Raw genomic sequence first — 21,844 nt, 5'->3', positions numbered from 1 at the left:
TTCGCCATCAGATGGCGCTCCTCCTGAGAATATCACGATGAGTTAATCTGGTGCATGGCTAGTCCCGGCATACTAGGTAACTCGATCAGAATAAGCCGAACTTGACACGTGAGTACACCAGGAGAAAATGACTTGGTGATAATCATAAAATTTGGTATTAATTCTCCCTGAAATTCAGAAAGCTCTTGATATGCACTCACCTTATGAGTGTACTGCTTTTCAAGATATTGATAGGGCCAACATACGCCTCGTCATAATTGACATAGAACGGGTTGTATACTTTTGCTACCAATTGTTTCCCTGCCTACATACTCTCAACGTTGGACTGGGCCTCAAAAGCAAACACTTGTGCACTATGCACAGATTGTAGCAATGGCTCCCCGATTCAAAAGTAAAGGCAATTCGAGGGCCAGCCCTCGAGCTCCCGTAGCTCCGCTTCGCGGAGAAATTTGAACAATTACATAGATGGGCATTAAAAAAAGTCTATTTCTTTTCCTTTGGTTCTTCCTCCTCTGGTTTTGGAGTTGGCAGCTTGAAGGACTCTGGTCTGTCGTCTCGGCCCGCGCCGACTGGCTCCCAGACAGACGAACCAACGCTAAAGTTTCGGAACGCCTGGGACAGCTCCAGTGGCTCGTACACAACTCTCTTCTTCTCTTCGTCGTATCGCACCTCGGTGTAACCGGTCAGCGGGAAGTCCTTTCGCAATGGGTGGCCCTCGAAACCGTAGTCAGTGAGAATTCGTCGCAGGTCCGGGTGGCCCTCGAACAGAACACCGTACATGTCGTAGGTCTCCCGCTCAAACCAATTGGCGCCCTGGAACAGGTTGGCAATGCTTGGGACCGAGGAGGTCTCGGATGCATAGGTCTTTACTCTAATTCGCGAGTTGTGTCGCACCGAGAGCAGGTTATAAACAACCTCGAACCGGTTCTTTCGCGACGGGAAGTCGACAGCAGTAACGTCCATGACGCTCTTGTACTGCGCCGCGGTGTGGTCCCGCAGGAAGGTGAACACTGGGATCACGGCCTGGGGAGGAATGAAGATTGTCAGCTCGTCCTTCCACACGGAGAACTTCTGAATGTACTTTGGCAGGCACGTAATCAAGTATCGGCCGTACTTGTGCAAGTCCTCGACGTGGCCCAGGTATCGGTCGGCGACGTTCTCGATCTCAGCATGCAATTCCTCTGGCTGCTGCACTCGGGGCAGGTCACCGGGGTGGGTGAGCCCCTCTGGCACAATCTGCTTGGCCGGGGCTCGCACTGCGACGGCGGTTCGCAGCCCTCGAGTCAAGGCCACCCGGACAGCACCAGACGACCGCACAAGATTTCGACTAAGCATTTTTTGATGGGATCGTTCGTATGGGTTTGGGGGTGGTTTGGTGATATTTTTCAAATACGCAAAACCTCAATTGTGATTGGCTTTCCTCCCACCCAACCAATTTTCATTATGTAATGCGACGGGTGTGTGATTATGTCATTGCTTCTGGTCAGCCGTTGCGATGGAGGCGACGATATGATCAATTGTAATTATAGGAGTAGTACTGTAATATATATTCAATGGGCCTGTATATAATGAGTTTATTTCGTTATGTTCGTTTTTATGGAAGTTGTATCCGTAGTTGTCGCTACCATGGTAGCATGGCTGGTACAGGACGTTTCAATAACCGAGTGGGACAATATGCTGCAATTGATAGGTACCGGTACATTCTACGGGATATGCCGTATATGTTTTCCATGGATATATAAGGATCTACTGGTAATGGAAATAATGTTAGAATGCGATTTGATTCAATTAGACGCCGGGCTACAGGAACGGAATAAAGTCCAATGTATGCTTATGACTAGCCAATTGCTTTGGACACTGCTGCTCTTACCCGGTAACAGGCATAATAGCTGTGGTATGTAACATACACTGTAGTACCTAATGATTGTACCAGGTAGAAATTGTGCATGTGATGATTTGTTGTGTGGTGGTACTGGTTGCACGTATGCCACTAGTATACCGTGGTACATATTACAATGCTTGTAGAATGAATGTGAACAAGCATTATGGGAACTACATAGCAGCAAATCTGACAACCGCTCGATATAGACAAAATTGTAAGACGTACACATTTTAGCTGATGTTAGAAGACTCAAGCGAATAGCTGATAGGTGGGAATGTCGCAATGGCCATTACCCATTTGGGTAGAAGAGTTCGAACTTCGAATACAGTACCGGTAGTACTTGCCATGTTATTAGATTCAATGTACATCGGTAGATGTCTAGGCATTGCAAGTAGAATGCGATGCTGACTGTGTCAGAAGTACTTCCCGAGTCTCAGAGTTCAATTGACTTTTTACTATATAACAAGTTATGGGAAGTTGATGATTGTACAGCCGGAACATGCGAGTAGGTACTACCGGTACACGTGCTACCGAATAACAATTGCTGATTAACAATTATATAAATAAATAATTAATAATTAATAAATAAGATAATGAATGCTAAGGAATAACCACACGGGTTTTTGCTTTTGATCTGTATGCCAGAGCAGTACGGGTAGCGTGATGCTACCCGTAACCAATTCCCGGTGGATCGAAAGCTTATACGTCCTACTCTAATTAAATTTAAGGGGATATCGGTAATATAACTTTGAATAAAGTTGGTATTACCGGCCGTCTTACATTCCCAAAGCGGGATAACGTTAGCTGGTTTCAATTAGGCTTAAGCTACCGGAACCCCTAGTACTCGTCTACGGTAGTTAGAGTAGAATGCCACTTGAAGCAACTTCTTGGTACCAGTACTGCTGTATATCTCGAATATGTTCACTCTTAATACGTGGAGTTTCTGAACTACCGGCAATTTGAGTTAACTTTACTTCTATTTGGGGTAATATCTTGTTTTAACGTAAAAGCCAAATGTCTTGGCTGCTTTGATAGGCTACAGTACAAATATTAATTGTACGGTACATGTAGTACTGATGGTTATTTTCAGAATCTAGGATTAAGCCCCCGGCTATAGAGCAACCGAATTGATGACCTGATCTATCAATGTTGATTGATACCCAATTGAAAACTGATCTATCAATGTTCATTGACACTCAATTGAAAACTGATCTACCAATATTGATTACTGTAGTACCAGGATGACGAGTGCACGTCCCCCAAACGGCTAATCATCTACTTTGGAGACGAATTATACTTCAACGGACCCCTCCGCGAAGCGGAGCCACGGGAGCTCGAGGGCTGGCCCTCGAATATATCATCACTACCAATGCCTTATCCCCTGCGTCTGGCCCAGCAAGTTGCTGTTTTACCGTCCAAAACAAACGTGTATCACCAACCGGAGAGATGGCCGTTGATCCGAAAAATTTCGTGCCTCATTGTACGCGGGGCGCTGCGAAGATGCCAGAATCGGCGCGGTTCCGCCACATTACCCACACCCGATCCCGAGCGACGTATTTTCACTTACGAAACTCTCCCCTTGCGACCGGCGAGATTTGTATTTTACCAAGACGTCGAAGATGGTGATGAATCAGAACACAGGAGACTCGTTCATTTCGGATGACGAGGAGGAGCTTTGGTAAGTTTGTCGTTTGTTTTTTTCTTGTGATGGTGGAAGGCTAACCAAGATCAGCCCGCTCTGCGTAGAGGAGATGGACCTGTCGGACAAGAACTTCAAGCCGTGCCCGTGCGGGTACCAGGTGTGCCAGTTCTGCTACAACAACATCCGGCAGAACCCGCAGCTGAACGGCAAGTGTCCGGCGTGCCGGCGTCCCTACACTGACGAGACGGTCGAGTACCGCATGGTGACCCAGGAGGAGTGGAAGCAGGACCAGATCCGGCAGACGCGCAAGGAGCGGGAGCGGAAGCAGCGGGAGCGTGAGAAGAAGGAGTCGGAGCAGGGCCAGCCCAAGAAGCACCATCTCTCGGGCATGCGTGTCATCCAGAAGAACCTGGTGTACGTGATTGGCCTCAACCCCAACATCCCCACGGAAGACCTGCATAACACGCTGCGGGGTGAGCAGTTCTTTGGCCAGTACGGCAGGATCCAGAAGATTGTCATCAACCGCAGAAACAACGCCAACGGGAACCCGGGGATCGGGGTTTACGTTACGTTTGCGCGGAAGGAGGACGCCGCGCGGTGCATCGCCGCTGTCGACGGCTCGTACAACGAGGGCAAGTATTTGAGGGCCGCTTACGGCACCACCAAGTACTGCTCGTCGTACCTGCGCGGCCAGTCCTGTCCGAACCCTAACTGCATGTTCCTCCACGAGCCGGGCGAAGAGGCGGACTCGTACACGCGGCAGGACCTGTCGACGATCCAGCACGCCGCACGACAGAGCGGCTTCAACCACCACCAGCATAACAGCCATCACCACCACCACCAGAACCGGTCGGCAGGCGCACCTCATTCGACGTCCGCCACCCCACCGCCGCAGCAGCAGCTCCAGTCGCAGCCTCAGCCTCAGCCGCAGGCGCCGCAGGTATTGTCTCAGCCGCACCCCGTGCGGCCCAAGCCGTCGTTGGTGGCGGCTGACAGCAGCAACGACGACGAGAGTTCGGCGCTGCCGGCGACCGCCTCGTGGGCGCAGAAGACTAACTCGCCACTGGTGAATAACAACCAGCGGCTCAGCTCGAGCGACAGCAAGGCGAGTCTGCGTGCTTCGTCGGCCAGCCCATCGCCTTCGACGGCGGACTCGTCGATCGTCACGTACTCCTGCGACCCACCTGTGACAAGAGTCGATCCAGCTATAGACATTTTCAACGACTCGCTGCAGGTGCTGTCTTCGGGGGTCAGCTGCGAGTACTCGTTCTCGTCTGAGCTGCTGGCGGATGCTGAGCTCGACATAGTACCGCGGTACTTCACCTTCTCGAAGGACGCCAAGTTCGACAAGACGAGTAGCTCCGTTGAGCGGACCGAGTCTTACGACGGGCAGTCCGAAATTGCATCTTTGCTCTCATCACTGAACCAGCATCCCGGTGGAGGGCTGGGGAGCAGCAGCCGTAACAGCTCGTTTCTGAACCTGGCCAGCGCTGACGCTTCTGACAACGCGTCGCCGTCCCCGAGCACTGTCCACACCACTAACGGCGGCGCTGCTAACGGTTCTGCTATCACAACCGCCCCACCACCGGGCCTATTTAACAACACCCCTAACCCGAGCCAGGACAGACAAGTTCTGCTGGCGCAACTCATGAACGGAGGAAAAGGTGAGGCTGCCATTTAGAGAAAGCTATTATCCATTCCAGGGCTAACACAATTGAGATATAGAGACCGCGAAGAGCACGGACCCGTTTCTTGTCAGACCGGTTGAAGATCTTATGAATGGTGTGTATTGATGACCTTTTTTTTTATTATTCTCTGAGAAGTCGCATTGGCTCGTGCACATTTCACATTTCACACACTTCGCGCTACTAACCCAGTGCTTGTTGAAATATATCTCAAATGCCCGTTATTTTTACTATTGGAGAATTGCTTTCCTTGACGCCTCTCTCTCTCTTGGTGGGACACGTCTAACTACGTTAGATAAATCTCTCCTTTGTGCAAATAATCAGGAGCATCTTATTTTGACGAGACTTTACATAAATTGAATGAAATGTGTCGAGGCTTGCGATTATCTCTTCTCTCTCTCTCTCTCTCTTGTACCTGCTAACCAATGGAATGTAGGACTGCCGTTGAAGGTCAATGTCGAGATCAACAGGGACTACCTCGAAGAGATGGTTTCAACAGTCGACAAGGAGGATATTTTCCAGCGCGAATCAAACGACGTCGACAGCGAAGGCGAGAACTTGACAATTGCTCCAGAAACCATCCCCAGCGCCGACCTGCCAGACTCCATCTTGGCACTGAACAAAGTGCTGCCTAACATTGGCGGCAAGCTTGCCTCGGCACCCGAGAGGACGCAGAATAATGCGGCTGGTAGCGTTGGTGGTCCATGGCCATATCCTCCAATGATGTCCCCATATGGGGTGCCCATCCACCCACCGCCACACATGCTTAACACGCAGTTCATGGGCCCACCTCCTCCGGGACTATTTGTCCAACAACAGCCTCTGCCGTTGCCGCCTCATCTGGCTGCTAAGGCCAACGCCACTCCACCAACCAAACTAGCTGAGCCAGTTGAGCCTGCTACTAAACCAGCTACCAATACAGAGGGAGTTGACGAAAAAGGATCAAACGTCCTGCTTGATATACTGCGAAAAGGAATGCCCACGGGCGGTGATGACGCCACGCAGGAAGAGCCACAGCCATTGCAAAAGCTTGAGCGGCCCGCTACGCCTAAGCGAAGCACTACTTCCTCAAGTGCCTCGATCAGCCGAGTTTCTACTCCGCTGGTATCTGAGAGTGACATGACCCCTGCGGAGCTCTACGCTTCAAGAGGTGGACGCGAGGAGGTGGCAGAGCTTCACGCTGGACGAAAGTCCTCTAATGCGACTCCAGTTCCAATGGTGGCCTCCAAGCAGGCCGTTGTAAAGCCCAAGCCTGTCAAGCCTGCAGCACCTGTCGAAAAGGTCGTCGAGAGTGAGAAACCTAAGCCGACTGCTGCGCGACACAAAGAAACTGACCTGGGCATTAACAAGGCTGAGCCAATCAAGACTCCGGCTGTCAAGCTCACTAAGCGTCAATTGAAGAAGCTTGAGCAGCAGCAGCTCCGAACAGTCAGTGCCCAAGCTCGAATTGATGCTGTTCCAATCCTCAAAGGCAGCGTTGACAAGCCCAGGCGCGTGGACGAGGTGCATGAGAGCGAGGAAGAAGAAGAAGAAGAAGCAGAAGAAGCTGCAAATAAGGTGAAGAATGAACTTATGGTGGAAAAGCGGCCTAAAAGGACCTCTCCTTCTCATAAAGTTTCCATTGGCGAGCTGAGGGCCGGGGCCGCAGCTGCCCTTGCGCCATCTTCATTCAAGATTCCTGAGCTTCCGAGCAGGAGAACTGTCTCCGCTCAGAGTTCCAAGAGTGTTACTGTCGATGCTGACGTTAGAGACGTCGAAAAGAAGGTGGAGCTGGAGAGGAAGCGAAAGGAGGAAGAGGAGGCGGTAACGAAAGAAGAACTGAAGAAGAAGGAAGAAGCTAAGAAGAGAGAAGAGCTGAAGAAAAAGGAAGAGCTGAAGAAGAAGGAAGAGCTGAAGAAGAGGGAAGAGCTGAAGAAGAGAGAAGAGCTGAAGAAGAGGGAGGAGATGAAGCAGAGGGAGGATATGAAGAAGGAGGAGGAGAGAAGGAAGAAGGAAGAAGATCGGATGAAGCAGGAAGAGGAGCGGAAGAATAAGGAAGAGATGAAGCAGAGAGAGCTTGAAGGGGCGAAGCGAAAAGTGAAAGAAGAGGTGGAGAAAGAGAAGCTATTGATGAAGGAGAAGATGGAGGATTTGAAAAAGAAGAAGCTGGCTGAGTTGAAGCAGAAACAAGAGGCCGAGCTGAAGAAGAAACAAGAGGCAGAGACCAAGCGAAAGCTGGAGGCTGAGCTGAAGAAGAAGGAACAGGAATTGAAACGACGACTGAAGGAAGCTGAGCTGAAGAAGCAGCTCGAAGAGAAACGACTGGCCGAGCAGCGGGAACATGAGCTCAGGGAGCAGCAGAAGAGGACAGCCCAGGAGGAGTCCAAGCTAAAAGAGGACAAACCTGCTGTACCAACTGAAGACAAGGCAGTGGCTTCTGTGACCCAGAAGACAGAGATGAACCCAAAGCAAAAGCTGACTCGCTATGCGAGATTCGGGAAGTTAAATCCCGAAGAATATAAAGAGATGATGAAGCTGATCCGGGATGAGGCCACGGGTTGGCTAGGGCTGCTAAGCAATCACATGGACTCGATCGACCACACTGACAGCCGGTTCGCGAGTGAGTACCGGCTCTTCAGCACTACTGAAACGCTTGTTGACAAGGCCAACAAAATGTACGAGATGCTCTGCACCCAGGAGTTTGAAAACAACGACCATTTCAAGGAATGCGTGAAGGCTTGGGGGGGTCTTGACCAGTCTGTTGAGCACATCTATAACTCGGTCCAAAATCAGATTTCTGAGTTCTTTGACCAGTATTTTCGTGACGGATGGAGCACAAACGACCTCACCAGTGACCACAAAAGTGGGCCGTGCAATCAGTTTAACGACAAAAATGCTGATTCTAAAGGGATTGCTTCCTCTACTGCTGCCAAAACTGGCACTAGTAGCACTCAGGAAGTTCCTGTCCCAACCTCTCCAATTGCAGACGCTGTTGATCGGCCTTCTTCTAGTCAATATTCCTGGGAAACTCAGGCGCAGGAGAGCGCCTCGGACCGACCCCGAACAGCGTCGGTTGGTTGGAGCATAAACCGGGTTCTTGATGAGCTTCAGGCGGAGATGGGCATCATGGATCACCCTCTATTTGAGCCGGTCAGCCGTGGTGCACGACCTTCGTTTACGGTTGAGGATATTGCCAATGGATTCGACCGGTACCCTGAAGTCTCGAGCGAGTGGATCGACATTGAGAAGGATACTCTTCATGACTCCGAAGCGATTATGCGGTGCATCATCACTGGCGAGAACCCGGAACAGAAGCGGTCGCTGCACTTTGCCGAAGCTGTGCTTAAGTCGATGCTGGAATCCAATGAGCGGCTAGAGCAGGAGATTGATTTCCAGACCACCGTTGACAAGACCATTTTCTTTGGCAAGAAGTATCTCCAGTCTTGTAGTCATTAGTTACAACTCTTTATATTCTAGATTGAAATGCAGTCGGTTACAGCTCTGTTGTTCTACAGATTTAAATGTAGCCAGTAATTACAACTCTTAAGTTTTCTATCTACAGATAAAATGTAGCTATTAGTTACAATGCATTATTATATTCTATCCTAGTACAGATTTAGAATTGTAGACGTGCCTCTGTCTTTTTGCCTTGGCGTTGCTAGATGACTGCTCGCCTTGTGCGGAAGAACCGCTTCTGGTTGCTGATCCTAGTACCGCTGCTGAAGCCGAGGTCTTTTTCAGCTTCTTGAGTCCTTTTTTCTGAAAGTCCTGCCACCGCGTCTGACTCTTCTTGAGTATTTCTGCCTTGGAGGGCTGAGTCTTGTGTGATTTGGTAACTTTGGCCTTGTCATCTTCCAGAATTCGTGGTGGTGGCTTACTTGAAGGGCCATCAACTGAGGCGGCCCGTGGAGGCGGCGTAGGAGTGTAAGAAGGCTTGGTATTATGCGAAAAGGGCAGATCTCTAATCTTGTTCACAGGTAGAGTATCGATAATTGTTTTGTCGTGTTCGAAGCGAACTGTAAGCATGGGGTTCAACGAGGATCCGGTAACAGAAGTGACCTTTGCCCGGTGGAACTGCTTATCGGTTGCTACACACTTAGCCAGCACTGTATCCCCGACTTTGTACTCTTTTGGCTTTTTCCCCTCTTTCTTATCGTTAGCTTCTGGCTTGTAGTCGGGCTTATTGTTGGCTATTTCCTCGTATTCGGGCTCTTTTGGTGGTGGTGGTGGTGGCTCTTCGGTGCCTGTGGTCTCTCCATTTAGCTTCTGATCTAATAATGTGATAAGTTGAACTAACTCTTCACGAAGTTCTAACAGGGTTTCGTCCTCTGGGGACTCTTTCAAGCCCGACTCGACAGAGTCAAGCTGTTCCAAGTACTCTTGTAGTTCCTCAGCCGACATTTGTCAAATATCTTATCATAAACCGGATGTATCTGGCGGTGAAAAAGTTCAAAGCCAGTTGGGATCAGATAAGATAACAATCCACTACACCGACGAACCGAAGTCGTACCCGCGATAAATCTATCATTGATAATTCGGAAAAGATACACATTCTAAACTTATAATGGGGTTGCATCAGGGCTATTTTCTGCCCAGTAGAGTATATATATATTGACGGCAATTACAGCCAATGGAACTGCCGCCCCAGGAACTGTGGTTGCAACAAACGGCTGTTACAAACTCCCAACAAAGAGTACTGTGTACCGGTAACAGTTTGTTACCATCGTAACGAAAGTTTGTGACGCAGTTTGTTACAAATTTGGTAACAGCCGGCACAGAGTTGTAACACATTTGCTAACGAATCTTGCTACAGATTCACAAAAGATTACACAGCTTCAATACATAGCAGTCATGTCCTAACAATTTTTTGATTTTTTTTATACAGTCGCTGGATATGAAGGGACTATGTATTACATGCGCTGGCGGTCAGCGGTTCGAGGCTTTGCACGGATGATATTGTCAACTCTAAGAAGCATCTCTGCGGCCTCGGATGCACTGGACACAACAGCCCGTTTTAGCTTGTACGACTCAACAATGCCCAGCTCCCGCATATCAGCAATAGTACCATTGTCGAGGTCAAGACCAGAGGTCGAGATGCCATTGTAGACGGCAGCACGCAGCTTGGCAACGAGCTCCGAAGAGTCGAAGCCCGCATTGTCGGCCAGAATGGTCGGCAGCTGCCGCAGGGCAGCAGCAAACGCCTCTATGGCCAGCGCCCGCTTACCGTTCTCGTTCTGAGCCGTTCGCTCGACAGCCTTGGACATGACCATCTCAGCACAGCCACCACCCAGAGTGGTTCGGGTCTCTCGCGTAGTCTGAGAGAGCACAGACAAAGCGTCGTGCAGAGATCGCTCGGCCTCGTCCAGCAGCTGCTGAGTAGCACCCCGCAGCACAATAGTGCACGCCTCGCCGGTAGCAACACCCGAAAACTTGATCATGGGCTCTTCACCTACCAGAATCTCCTCAATCGTCTCGCAGAATCCCAGCTTGACCTTATCTGGGTGGTCAAAGGTCGAAACAACCTCACCACCAGTAACCAGCGCGAGACGCTCAATGCCGCTAAATTCGGCATGCTCAATAGAGTTGATCCCCGAGTCGGTGAACAGCTGCTCGGGCCAGTTGTAGATAAGCTGCCGGTTGACGAAGCAGTTGATGTTGTGCGCCTTGATCTTGTCTACCTTGGCCCGCATCTTGTCCTTTTCAGCCCGCTCGAGGTCGGCCAGTTTCGAGGTAGAGTCGACCTTGAATTTGGCGCCAAAGATTTTGACCTTGTCCGTGTCCATCGACGTGTTGGCAATGAGAATACGTGCGTTGGTGATCTTCTTGGGCTGTCGCACACCAAACTTCTTGTTGAGAATGAACCCTTCGTCGAGGTACGAGTCCCGCAGCTTGCCGCCAGACTTCTTGATGATCTGGATGCGTTCGAGGTTCGTCGACCCCTTGAGCCGCAGCACGGCGTCAACGGCTAACTCTGCAAAGTAATCCTTGTCCTGCGAGAGCACCTTGGAGCTCAGCGTCGTTCTGGCGATGGCGATGAGATCCCGGCGGAACGCCTCAGGGCTCGCCCCATTATCGACCGCCGACCGCTCCAGCGCCTCCAGCGCAGCCTTCGACGCAATGCGGTACCCTTCAATGATCGTCTGTGGGTGGATCCGCTTCTCGACGAGCTTCTCGGCCTCCCTCAGCAGCTCAGCGCTCAGAACCGTCACCGAGGTCGTACCGTCGCCAACTTCGTCGTCCTGGACCTGGGCCAGGTCTACCAGCACCTTGGCTGCCGGGTTGTTGAACGGGATCTGCTTGAGGATCGTGGCGCCGTCGTTCGTCACCAGCGAGTGTACCTGGCTCGCCGATTGCAACAGCTTATCCATGCCCTTGGGGCCCAGCGTCGACTTGACCAGATCGCCCACTGCAATTGCGCCCACGAAGGACGACATTCGCGCGTCCTCGCCCCGCTCTTCCGTCACTTCGTCACCGAAAATTGGAACCGACATTGGCCTTCTGTATGTAACTTTTCACCTTCCTTCCGCCGGTCGTCGCTGCCGTTTTGGCTGGGAACGCGAAAAATCTCCGTCCCGCGCGCCCAACACCCCATGGAACAGCGTGGAATACACCACCACCATCAGCCGAGCTGCCTCTGGGCTTAGAACCTGAGGGTAATTGGGGTGTGCTTTTTTTTTTTCGAGGGCCAGCCCTCGAGCTCCCGTAGCGACGCTTCGCGTCGGGCTTGCTGTGTTAGCTGTTGGATCATGCTGGTTGATCTTTAGAGTGTCCCGTGGTACATAAGAATTCCACACACAAATGAACAACGATCATGGTAACTGTGTAATAGAAATTTAAATATTTTGACCAATTCTATTCGTTTTGCTAATATTATTAATTAACTGGCTCCCCGCGGTAGTTCTTTCGCCTATTACACCTTACAATACGATCACAGCGAATTACCTCGAAATAGAAAAGGCTTCATTCTATCGTTATTTTTACGGGTGGCTTTGCGATACACCTGAGCTTAATATGAAAGTGTTACTGGTTATAGCATCTGCATTGATCAACTGGAGTGGTAACGATAATAGAATGTACTATGCTGAAACATGCACGAAGTAAACGCAATGAGCCGTTGCTATCAATTCCAGATTCCGGTATGGAATATGTAGGTAAAGGAGGAGAAAATTCATTGAAGGGGTTTAAGCCTCCTGGCCATTGCCATTATACTGTTGCAAATGTCTCCATGCAATTCTACAGGAGAACAGGGTTATATTGTGGATATGCAGCCACCAAACGGTTTGGGGAAAGTATTCCCCAATGAGTACTGTACTTCTATTAGGGATTAGAATGCAAAACGTTTCAGTAGTTCATATTTCAATTAAGACCAATCTTTCCGCGAAGCGGAGCCACCAGGGGGTTCCCCAATGAGTATTTCAATCAGAAATTGAGTGTAGTATACCTATTTCAGTAGGTCGCATTTCAAATGAGTGCAATTCCTCCGCGAAGCGGAGCCACCAGGGGGTTTGGGGGAAGGATTCCCCCAATGTAGTAACTCTACTAGGGATTGATTAGAATACCAAGCGTTTCAGTAGTCCCATTCGAAGCTCAAACCACCAGGGGGTTTGGGGGAAGGATTCCCCCACTGTAGTAACTCTACTTGGAATTGATTAGAATGCCATACGTGAACGTAGGATGCCGCGCCGCGCTATCAAGGGTCAACTACAGTAGAAAGAGGGCAATTTCATTGATCGGACGAAAAATACGGAGGAGGGGCATTAGAAACTATTAAAACAATGGCCGCTTTTTGTCGCCGAATAATTTAAATACCATACTCATCATGGTCATCCTGGAACAACGGCGAGTTGAACTTGGGGTGGATGACCCGCTTGACGCCATGCGTCTTGTGCAGATCATTGATCTTGTCTACTTCGTCGTCGGTGAGGTCGACAATGGTCAGGTTGAGCAGCAGCCGCTCTCGCTTGACACTCTTTGGAATGACGGCTACGTCTCGGGCCACGTTCCACGACAGCACGATCTGTGACGGCTGCACGTCGTGCGTCCTGGCAATGCTAGTGATGACGGGGTCGCTGAGTAGAGTCGTGGCACTGGCTCCCAGCGGCGAATATGCGGTGACGGCAATGTTCTTGTCGTGGCAGTACTGGACGAGCGTGTCCTGAGGCAGCAGCGGGTGGAGCTCGACCTGATTCACCGCTGGCACGACCTGGGTCGCCGGATGCGCCAGCAGATCGCGCAGCTGCTTGGTATCAAAGTTGGACACGCCAATGGCCCGCGCCCGCCCCGTGAGGTATATCTTCTGCATCTGCTTCCAGGTATCTACGCAGGTCCAGTCGTCATACACGTCGGCAGTGCTGCCGGGCTTGAGCGGAGCGGGCCAGTGGATAAGGTACAGGTCTACGTAGTCGACCCCGAGCCTCTGGAGGCTCTCCTCGAACGCCTGGGCGACCCGCTTGTGATCCCAGTTGTACAGCTTGGTGGTGAGGAAGATCTCCTTTCGGGGTATGGCCGAGTCCCTGATGGCCCGTCCCACCTGATCCTCGTTCTTGTACTGGGCCGCTGTGTCGATGAGGCGATACCCGAGCTCAAGCGCTGTTTTAACCGACTCGTAACAGTCGTTCCCTACGGCCTTGGCGGTGCCCATGCCCACTACGGGCATCTCCACCCCATTGTTGAGCCTAATAGTGGTGGCCGCCGTCATTTGTGCGAACCGGTCTGTATTAAGTGAGGTGTGATGAGTCCACCAGGCCTACGGAGCTTATATACCTCAGAAGGAAACTGCACTCTGCATATATATGTTCTTCTGATTCCCTCGCTTGTGGGGGGGCATATTCGGAGCACCTGAAAAACGGGTGGGAAACAACCGGCCATAACGCCTTCGCTATTACGGGTTAGAGATCGGTTATGCTCACACACCCATGTTTTAGCCTCAACAGTGCTCTCCTTTTTTATTTATTTTTTTTTTCATTTTTGCATCGTTTGTTCGCCTTTTTAATAGGCCTGAGTCCCCTCTGATATTTTTTCTATTATTGCTTCAACAACTCTAGTTTTGCTCTTTAGCTTAGGTATTTTTTTCCTCCTCCGTGTTCCGGCTGATAAGAGCCCTTTCCGAGTGCTCTCTCGGAGCCATCTTCTCCGTAAAACCGCGGAGTGTCGCAATTCATTTCTTTTGGTGCGATGGGGTACGGTATTTGGCAGGGATGCAGGACACAATATAATCGTTATCCTTTCCATGCACGGCTGTTTTTTTTAGTGTTATTGATTTTGGCAATTTGGTAATTAGTACCTGGTATGTACTTGATACTTGGTATCAATTGGAATTTAGCGAGTTGCGATTGGCCAGTGGTTCGTATGTATGATGCATTGGCTCTCGGCCGTACTCCGGAAATTAGATGCTTCTATCGGTTTTTATGCACGTACATAAGAGCCGCATAGTAGCCATTTAATATATATAGTGAGAATGGAATATTGCAATTGATTAATTAATATAACGTGTTATTCAACGTGGTTAGTCGTAGCGTATTCACCCCCTCAGCCTGCGATCCACCTTTCTCCACCAGTTTGTGGAGCGACATTTGTCTTTCTCCAGGTGTTTGTGGGGGAGCCGTCGGTGAATAAAGCCGGCAACTATTCATATCCATATTACGGTCATCTCATGTTACCCGGTAATCCGCCTATCTCTGCCTTTTTGGAAACATCGTTTGTTCGACAATTGTCTTGCTGAAATCTGTCAAAGTCGTCCTCTCTAATTTTATTCTATGGAGAATAGTTTCACACAGAATGCGTGCTCCACCGGTACTAGATAAGTGATCCCAGCAGACCCTGAGTGGTCAAACAGCGACGCTTAGTTCCTAAGACTAAGCGATCGCCAAGCCTTGCAAGTGACCAAAACATGGAAATTCGTCGTAAGGTGGATGTGCAGAAACGCAACATCATCCGATCCGATCCATAGAATCCTATATTGTCTCCTGCTGTTGCTTTCTTAGTGTCTTTCATGATGAAATTGTTGAGCAAATATAGATGCCAGCATTTTAATTATACCTGAAATAGTCGTCTTTTATCGATAACTAGCATAACAGTTATATGAAATACAGTCGATGTTTCTGTGGACTCTACGAGGCAATTATAGCTAATTATCGCTACTGTGCAGAAGTGAGCAAGTCAGGACAAGTTAACAAACTTCGGAAAGGTTTATACAAAGATGAAGAGCTAACATGCTCTCGGGCTAATATGGAGCACCAATCTCAGGTGTAGAAGAGTGTAGTTTCGAGATGTTTTCCAGGGGATACAACGTTGCGCATCAAAACGCAAAAAAGCCATTTTTGACATGAATACATCCCGGGATATTACTATATATGATGATATGAACGCATTTATGAGAATAGTGATCCTGACGTCAATTGCACTAACGTGGTCATGATCAACTTTGCCAGCCAGCAGGTTCTGAAAATGAGAGTGCTTTATCATCACCCTTGGCATATCGACGTAAAACCACGGCGCCTCAGTGCCGCCGCTGGATACAATGCATTGAACGATAATATTGGAATATAAGGAGCAGTCTTTAAGATGTGGTTTCAGCTCGTCAGATATGGCATGGCAATTATTATTTTACAGCACGACGCGGATTTTACCAAGTCTAGCATTTGCATTGTCAATTGCGTTTTGATTGCGATTGAATCTACTGAGAGTTGTGATGAGCCGGATAATGGCACTAAGTATCGTGATTACAGCCGACCAGATATATTTACTCAATGTTGAAATGTCTGCTTAGAAGAAAAATATGTTGATGTACAATGTACTATGTACTACCAGTATATAAGCCTAACTTGGTGACGCAGTCGCAACGCGCTAAAAATGCAGACGATTCATTTATAAACCACAATATACTGTGTGCTATATACCGTAAACTATGTCTTCCAACGACAACATTACCGATGCAACTGCCAACTCTGGAGGAGCCAACGATCCCTTCCATCCAGGGTCTGGCAATTCAACAAGTATAATAATAATAAATCTTGATTAGAGTCTAAGCTAACGCTAAGAAAGACTGTATCTAAACATTTGGCTTCAACAGCCGACTCAATATAAACATTAAAATATAATCAATGGCAGAACATTAAGTAGCCTGGGATACCTATCTCCAGTCCACAAAAGATGATGCGGATTCCCTCAGTAAGCTGACAATACGGGGAGAAACCACTATCCCTACCAAGCACCGCTGTAGACGCAATGCCGAGGTCAGTGGGGAAAAAACCACTTATTCCTACGGTACCCCTATGTAGATCTCATGATTTTATTGAGCTCGCTACACAGGCAATCAATGCGAGAAAAGGGTAAGAAGCCAGTAGTTCGACCACAGGCCTTTAATTGAGTATATTACTATTTAGCGGGTGCTAAAAAAGCAACATTTCAACGGTTATTTTTTCGAACTTTCAGTTCGAATCATTGTAGCAGTTTGGAATGAAATTTACTCGATCAATATTTACAATATATGCAAAATTTTAACAAAAATATATTTCAATGATACTCTATAATAACAAAAGCAACAAAAAAAGGCGGAATTCCGAAATTTTTAAGCCGCATGAGCCGCACGAAAAATAAAAGGTCAAAATGTACCGAGGCAATGACTGCCCAGTCATCCGGGTTGTATAGTGTAGTGGTTATCACTCCAGATTTTGATTCTGGCGACCCCGGTTCGATCCCGGGTACGACCTGCCCGGACTTGGAGAAGGTCCGAGTACTGGAAATTTTTGCCGCGCGCGCATATTTTATCTGAGACATTTGTGCATATATGTCTTAAACACACGTCTTAGATTATGTGCATGCAAGCTAGCGTATTCGCCTGCATGCATGTGGATATCCTATTCGTATTAATAATAATTTAAAATGTATAAGACGCGCGAGAAAACATGAACGATAAACCAATTCTTGTAATGCTGTATAGATTTCTAACGTTCGTTAAATTTTTTGGATCACGTTAATCTTATTCTAGATTTCATAACAGTTATACGAATAACAATCCAATGCGGCTCGCTTAAAGGCTTCTCTGTTCGCAAATAATATAGCAGATATACAAATATTAAATTTCTGGGTTATCATTGATAGGCAATGGCTCAACGTTCCAAATGGCCTCCGCATATTCATCAATGGCACGGTCCGAGCTGAAGAAGCCCATGTTAGCGACACAGATAATACTCTTCGAACACCAGGTATCCTTATCCTTGAAAGCAATGTCTGCCTGTCGCTGGGCCTCGAGGTAGGTGTCAAAGTCATCGCTAACCAAATAGTGGTCACCGTGACGAATGGAGCCAATAAGGGCCTGGTAAGAGCTTGCATCACCAAACGTTCCACTCTCGAGAGCCTCGAATACCTGGTCGAGCTTCTCGTTGAGCACGACCTTGCCATAGGTATGGTCGTATCGCAGCTCCTCAACAGACTCTGCCAAATTTCCAAACAGGAACATGTTCTCCTCGCCAACCTCTCGGCTAATCTCAATGTTAGCACCATCGACGGTACCAATAATAAGGCCACCATTGAGGACAAACTTCATGTTACTCGTACCAGACGCCTCGGTACCAGCGGTAGAAATGTGTTCCGAAATGTCTGAAGCAGGGATGATAATCTCGGCCTTGGACACATTGTAGTCCTCAATGAATACGCACTGCAGAATACCCTTGACATCGTTATCATTGTTGATAACCTTGCCAACAGCATTGATAAGCTGAATAATCGACTTGGCCATGTAGTAGCCTGGCGCCGACTTGCCACCAAAGATAGAAACTCGTGGCGCCACCTTCTTTCGGTCCGCTGGCTTCATCTGCTTGAGCATGAGGTATCGGTAGATAACACCAAAGATGTTCATCTGCTGTCGCTTGTACTCGTGGATACGCTTGACCTGAATGTCAAAGAGCGCGTCAGTATTGACCTCAACACCTGTCTGCTCTCGAATAAGCTTGGCAAGCCGCATCTTATTGTGCTTCTTGATGTCATTCCACCGCGTCTGGAATTCTGGGTCGTGTGCGTATTGCTCGATGTCCTTGAGCATACCCAGGTTCTTGAGATAGTCGTAGCTGCCCAGCTTCTCGGCGATGAGGGCGGCGAGCCGGGGGTTTGCCTGCAGCAGCCATCGTCGCGGCGTGACACCGTTAGTAACGTTGATGAACTTATCCGGGCCGTAGATGCGGACAAAGTCCTTGAAGATAGTGGTTCGAATCAACTCAGAGTGGAGCTCAGCCACGCCATTGACCTTGTGGGAGCCGACAATGGCGAGGAATGCCATACGCACCTGCTTGGGCTGGGACTCCTCAATAATTGACACATGGGCCAAAAGCTCTCGATCCTTGGGGAACCGCTTCTCGACGCTCTGCAGGAAGTACAGGTTGATGTCATAGATGATCTCCAGGTGTCGAGGCAGCAGATGGCCGAGCACATCAACAGACCACTTCTCGAGCGCCTCGGGGAGCACAGTATGGTTGGTGTAGCTAAAGGTTCGCGTGACAATGTCCCATGCCGCGTCCCACTCGAGGCCCTCAATGTCCACGAGGCGTCGCTGCAGCTCGACAATGGCGAGCGTTGGGTGAGTATCGTTGAGCTGGATGGCGGCGTGGTCCGGGAACTCTGACCACGCCTTCTTGGACTTCTTGAATCGCCGCAAAATGTCGGAAAGAGACGCGGCGACCCAGAAGTACTGCTGCTTCAGCCGCAATTCCTTGCCAGAATAAAAGTTGTCGTTTGGATACAGCACGGCCGTGATAGTCTCGGCTCTCTGTTGGTCTCGTACGGCGCTCTCGTAGTCGCCCTCGTTGAACTTGGAGAAGTCAAACTCCTCGTGAGGCTGCGAGGACCACATTCGCAGGTTATTCACGTTCTCAGTGCCATAACCGGGAATGGGGAAGTCGTAGGCTACAGCCCGCAGCAGCTCGCCTCCGACCCACTGCTTGACAGTCTTACCCTCGTCATTTGTGGTTGTCTGGACCCAACCATAGAACATAATGTCTACAGAGATTTCGTACCGTGGAATCTCCCACGGATTCGAGTACGTCAGCCAGTAGTCAGGCAATTCAACCTGATGGCCGTCAATGATCTTCTGCTTGAAAATACCGTACTGGTACCGCATACCGTACCCCCAGCCCGGGTAATTAGACGTTGTCAGCGAGTCTACGAAGCAAGCCGCCAGCCGTCCAAGGCCGCCGTTACCCAGTGCGGCATCAGGCTCCTGCTCAAGCACGTCCTCCATGCGGAACCCAAACTCCTTGACTGCATCGCGAGCAATGCCCTTGATATTGGTGTTGAGCATGGCATTGTCCATAGCCCGGCCCATGAGGAACTCGAGCGAGAAGTAGTAGACGCGCTTGGGGTCCGCCAGCGTGTGGCTCTGCTGCGTCTTGTTGAACTGCACAACGAGCCGGTCTCGGATCGCGTGGGATGCCGCCTGGTACGCAGCGAGCTCGTCACAATTGTACAGGGACCGCGCCAGCGTCGTTTCCACGTGTCGCACAAACTCGGCCTGGAACTGCTCTTTGGTGCCAAACTCGCCGACGCCAAACTTCTTCCACTGGTTACGCGACTGCAGCGGAATGACATTGTCGATATAGCGCAGCTCTCGAGGCGTGATACCCGAAAGGGCCCGGCGGTGCCGCATCTTGGTCAGAAACGGGTCGTCAATGGCCGACGCTCCCGGCGATGGAAGTGGACTGGACATTTTCCAATTGACTTAAACTTTCAAATACGGGGAGGAACGTTTCTAATTGAATTAATGGGTTAATTAATGAAATAAAGGGAAAGGAAAGACGAAGAGGTGGAAGAAAAAAGAGGAATAAATGGCACCAGGGCGATCTTTATATACCCAGATGCGGGAGATAGCGGCGGGCCTTTATCTGCCCATGCGCCGATGCCCGTTGTTTAACACCTAAGTTCCACCACATACCGCCATGGCGGACTCTATAAAAAAATGCCGCTTACGTGGAGTTCATTACCGACTCCTGTTGGCGCGTGGTGCGCTTGGAAGGCGTCCCCTTACATGGGTGATGCGTCGGGGAGGCCCAGTTTTGCTGCAATGCACCCACGCGTCTTCGATACGTGCCTCTAGAAGCTAGGTGCGACACTTAGATATGTTGGCTAATGGGGGGGGGGGGGGTGTCGGAGGGAATCTGCGTCAAACATTTCGCGATAGATCAAAAACAGCCATATTCAGAACCTCTTGCTATATGGCGGAGAATATACGGTATTATAGGTAGAGAGAGTATCAGTAGTGAGTACGTAGTTTTGGCTGTGCCATGGTGGCTTTGGCTGGACCTTTTGCTCTCCACATCAGGCCTCAGTGCGATTTTTACGAATGCATACATTCCAACGGTCCGCGAGAGTCCGCGTGTTGGTCTTTTGATAGTCGATGGTGGCGGTATTATATCATTTTTGGGTTCACGAGTTGTAATGGCATGGCAGGCGATGGTTTGGCATTGCAGGGTTATGCATGATGAAGCAGCATGCAGCAGCACCCTGTAGGTAGGCCTGACACTATACATGCGTAGTGTAGCCTATCATGTTTCTCAGCCTTTTGGTTATCGCAGTTAAAAATCGGCAGATCCATTTTACGTACTAACATGCTCCACAATGCAAGTCGCGAAGCGACAGCTGCATACACGCTTATTTGTAGTTATGACGATTCTACTATTATTATTTTTGTAATGGCTACGTAGTGTGTACCGCGTTCATATTGGCTAAGCAACAGCCGATGCAGTACTGCGATTGCCACCCATTCTATGAAGCAAGTACAACTGTATACATAGATATTCTGTATCTGCAATGGAGCTACGGTTTATGACACGATAGTTATAAGCCTAACCTTTACACGGTGGCAGTGGCTCCGAGACAGTGATTTGGATAGCTTTTAAATTGTCGTCAATTTACCAGTTAAAGATCTTCCATTCCATATCAGGGCATTCCGAAATCGAGTAGATCTCTCCACTGCAACCATTGTGTCATGCGAGCCATATTTCCTGTCTTAAGGTACGGTGTAGATTTTGAAAGTTTGTTACGAGCAGCTTGTACGCCATATGGAAGTTGGTAGTTGTTATAAGCCGCATGGCATGCGGCTGATGACCATGCGGCTAACCGGAACGCAACGCATACGGAATAACGATCTTCCGAAGCCGCTCACCGTTAATAAATTCTCATGTCTTACCGGTATTACGTATAACTAAGTTAGTAATGCGTTTCTCGTTACAGGTATTATGAGAGTTACTTACGTCGATTGAGCTTTGTGGGGTGAGATATCATCCCATGTCATGTTCTTTTACTCCTGAGTTTGCCGCTCATTCTTAGTCTAAAATGACTAACTCACTATAGAAGAGAGATACGGTAACAGTTAATGATTGTAGTGCTAAGCTCGGCCTCTTCCTACTGTACGTGGATGATACGTAAACCCCGGATAATGCTTGTACTTATATACCTGGTACATGCTATAAAAGATTATGCAGTACAAAAACGTTCTGTAGAGTATTCGTAGAATACCAACATGCAATCATTTTGGCGCAAGAGTAGCCGTGTTGGAACCTGCCGATGACCATTTATGTGTGCCCACATATTGTATGCCCTAAGGCCTACGGCAGTCTCATAACAACGTTTAAAAAGCCCCCTTCCCATAGTAAGCCATGAACTTTT

The 21,844-nt window shown here is 49.1% G+C and overlaps 6 protein-coding genes and 1 non-coding gene across 7 annotated transcripts; 2 read left to right on the top strand and 5 right to left on the bottom strand.

The window, feature by feature from the left end:
- Nucleotides 1–483: 483 nt before the first annotated feature.
- TRVA0_015S02014 (complex I 30 kDa subunit family protein) lies at nucleotides 484–1,335 on the bottom strand (the record flags this gene model as incomplete). Its single annotated transcript, XM_076684428.1, has 1 exon — nucleotides 484–1,335. The coding sequence occupies one exon, from the start codon at nucleotides 1,333–1,335 to the stop codon at nucleotides 484–486; it is 852 nt and encodes a 283-aa protein (XP_076541396.1).
- A 2,166-nt stretch (nucleotides 1,336–3,501) lies between these two features.
- Nucleotides 3,502–8,644, top strand: TRVA0_015S01992 (uncharacterized protein; the record flags this gene model as incomplete). The annotated part of the gene is made up of 4 exons (XM_076684427.1): nucleotides 3,502–3,560; nucleotides 3,615–5,188; nucleotides 5,250–5,306; nucleotides 5,646–8,644. The coding sequence occupies 4 exons, from the start codon at nucleotides 3,502–3,504 to the stop codon at nucleotides 8,642–8,644; spliced, it is 4,689 nt and encodes a 1,562-aa protein (XP_076541395.1).
- Nucleotides 8,645–8,788: 144 nt separating this feature from the next.
- Nucleotides 8,789–9,589, bottom strand: TRVA0_015S01970 (uncharacterized protein; the record flags this gene model as incomplete). The annotated part of the gene is made up of 1 exon (XM_076684426.1): nucleotides 8,789–9,589. One exon carries the CDS (start codon nucleotides 9,587–9,589, stop codon nucleotides 8,789–8,791), a length of 801 nt encoding a protein of 266 aa, XP_076541394.1.
- A 509-nt stretch (nucleotides 9,590–10,098) lies between these two features.
- On the bottom strand, nucleotides 10,099–11,679 carry CCT2 (chaperonin-containing T-complex subunit CCT2; the record flags this gene model as incomplete). Its single annotated transcript, XM_076684425.1, has 1 exon — nucleotides 10,099–11,679. One exon carries the CDS (start codon nucleotides 11,677–11,679, stop codon nucleotides 10,099–10,101), a length of 1,581 nt encoding a protein of 526 aa, XP_076541393.1.
- A 1,310-nt stretch (nucleotides 11,680–12,989) lies between these two features.
- Nucleotides 12,990–13,886, bottom strand: GCY1 (aldo/keto reductase; the record flags this gene model as incomplete). The annotated part of the gene is made up of 1 exon (XM_076684424.1): nucleotides 12,990–13,886. The coding sequence occupies one exon, from the start codon at nucleotides 13,884–13,886 to the stop codon at nucleotides 12,990–12,992; it is 897 nt and encodes a 298-aa protein (XP_076541392.1).
- Nucleotides 13,887–16,827: 2,941 nt separating this feature from the next.
- On the top strand, nucleotides 16,828–16,899 carry tRNA-Gln(TTG). The gene has a single exon. It is a non-coding gene; the product is annotated as a tRNA-Gln (tRNA).
- A 365-nt stretch (nucleotides 16,900–17,264) lies between these two features.
- Nucleotides 17,265–19,886, bottom strand: GPH1 (glycogen phosphorylase; the record flags this gene model as incomplete). Its single annotated transcript, XM_076684423.1, has 1 exon — nucleotides 17,265–19,886. The coding sequence occupies one exon, from the start codon at nucleotides 19,884–19,886 to the stop codon at nucleotides 17,265–17,267; it is 2,622 nt and encodes an 873-aa protein (XP_076541391.1).
- Nucleotides 19,887–21,844: the final 1,958 nt, after the last annotated feature.

Source organism: Trichomonascus vanleenenianus, assembly GCF_965637985.1.
Source record: "Trichomonascus vanleenenianus strain CLIB 3782 genome assembly, contig: TRVA0_015S, whole genome shotgun sequence".
Taxonomy (NCBI): Eukaryota; Fungi; Ascomycota; class Dipodascomycetes; order Dipodascales; family Trichomonascaceae; genus Blastobotrys; species Blastobotrys vanleenenianus.
This window is presented reverse-complemented; position numbering and strand designations above follow the sequence as displayed.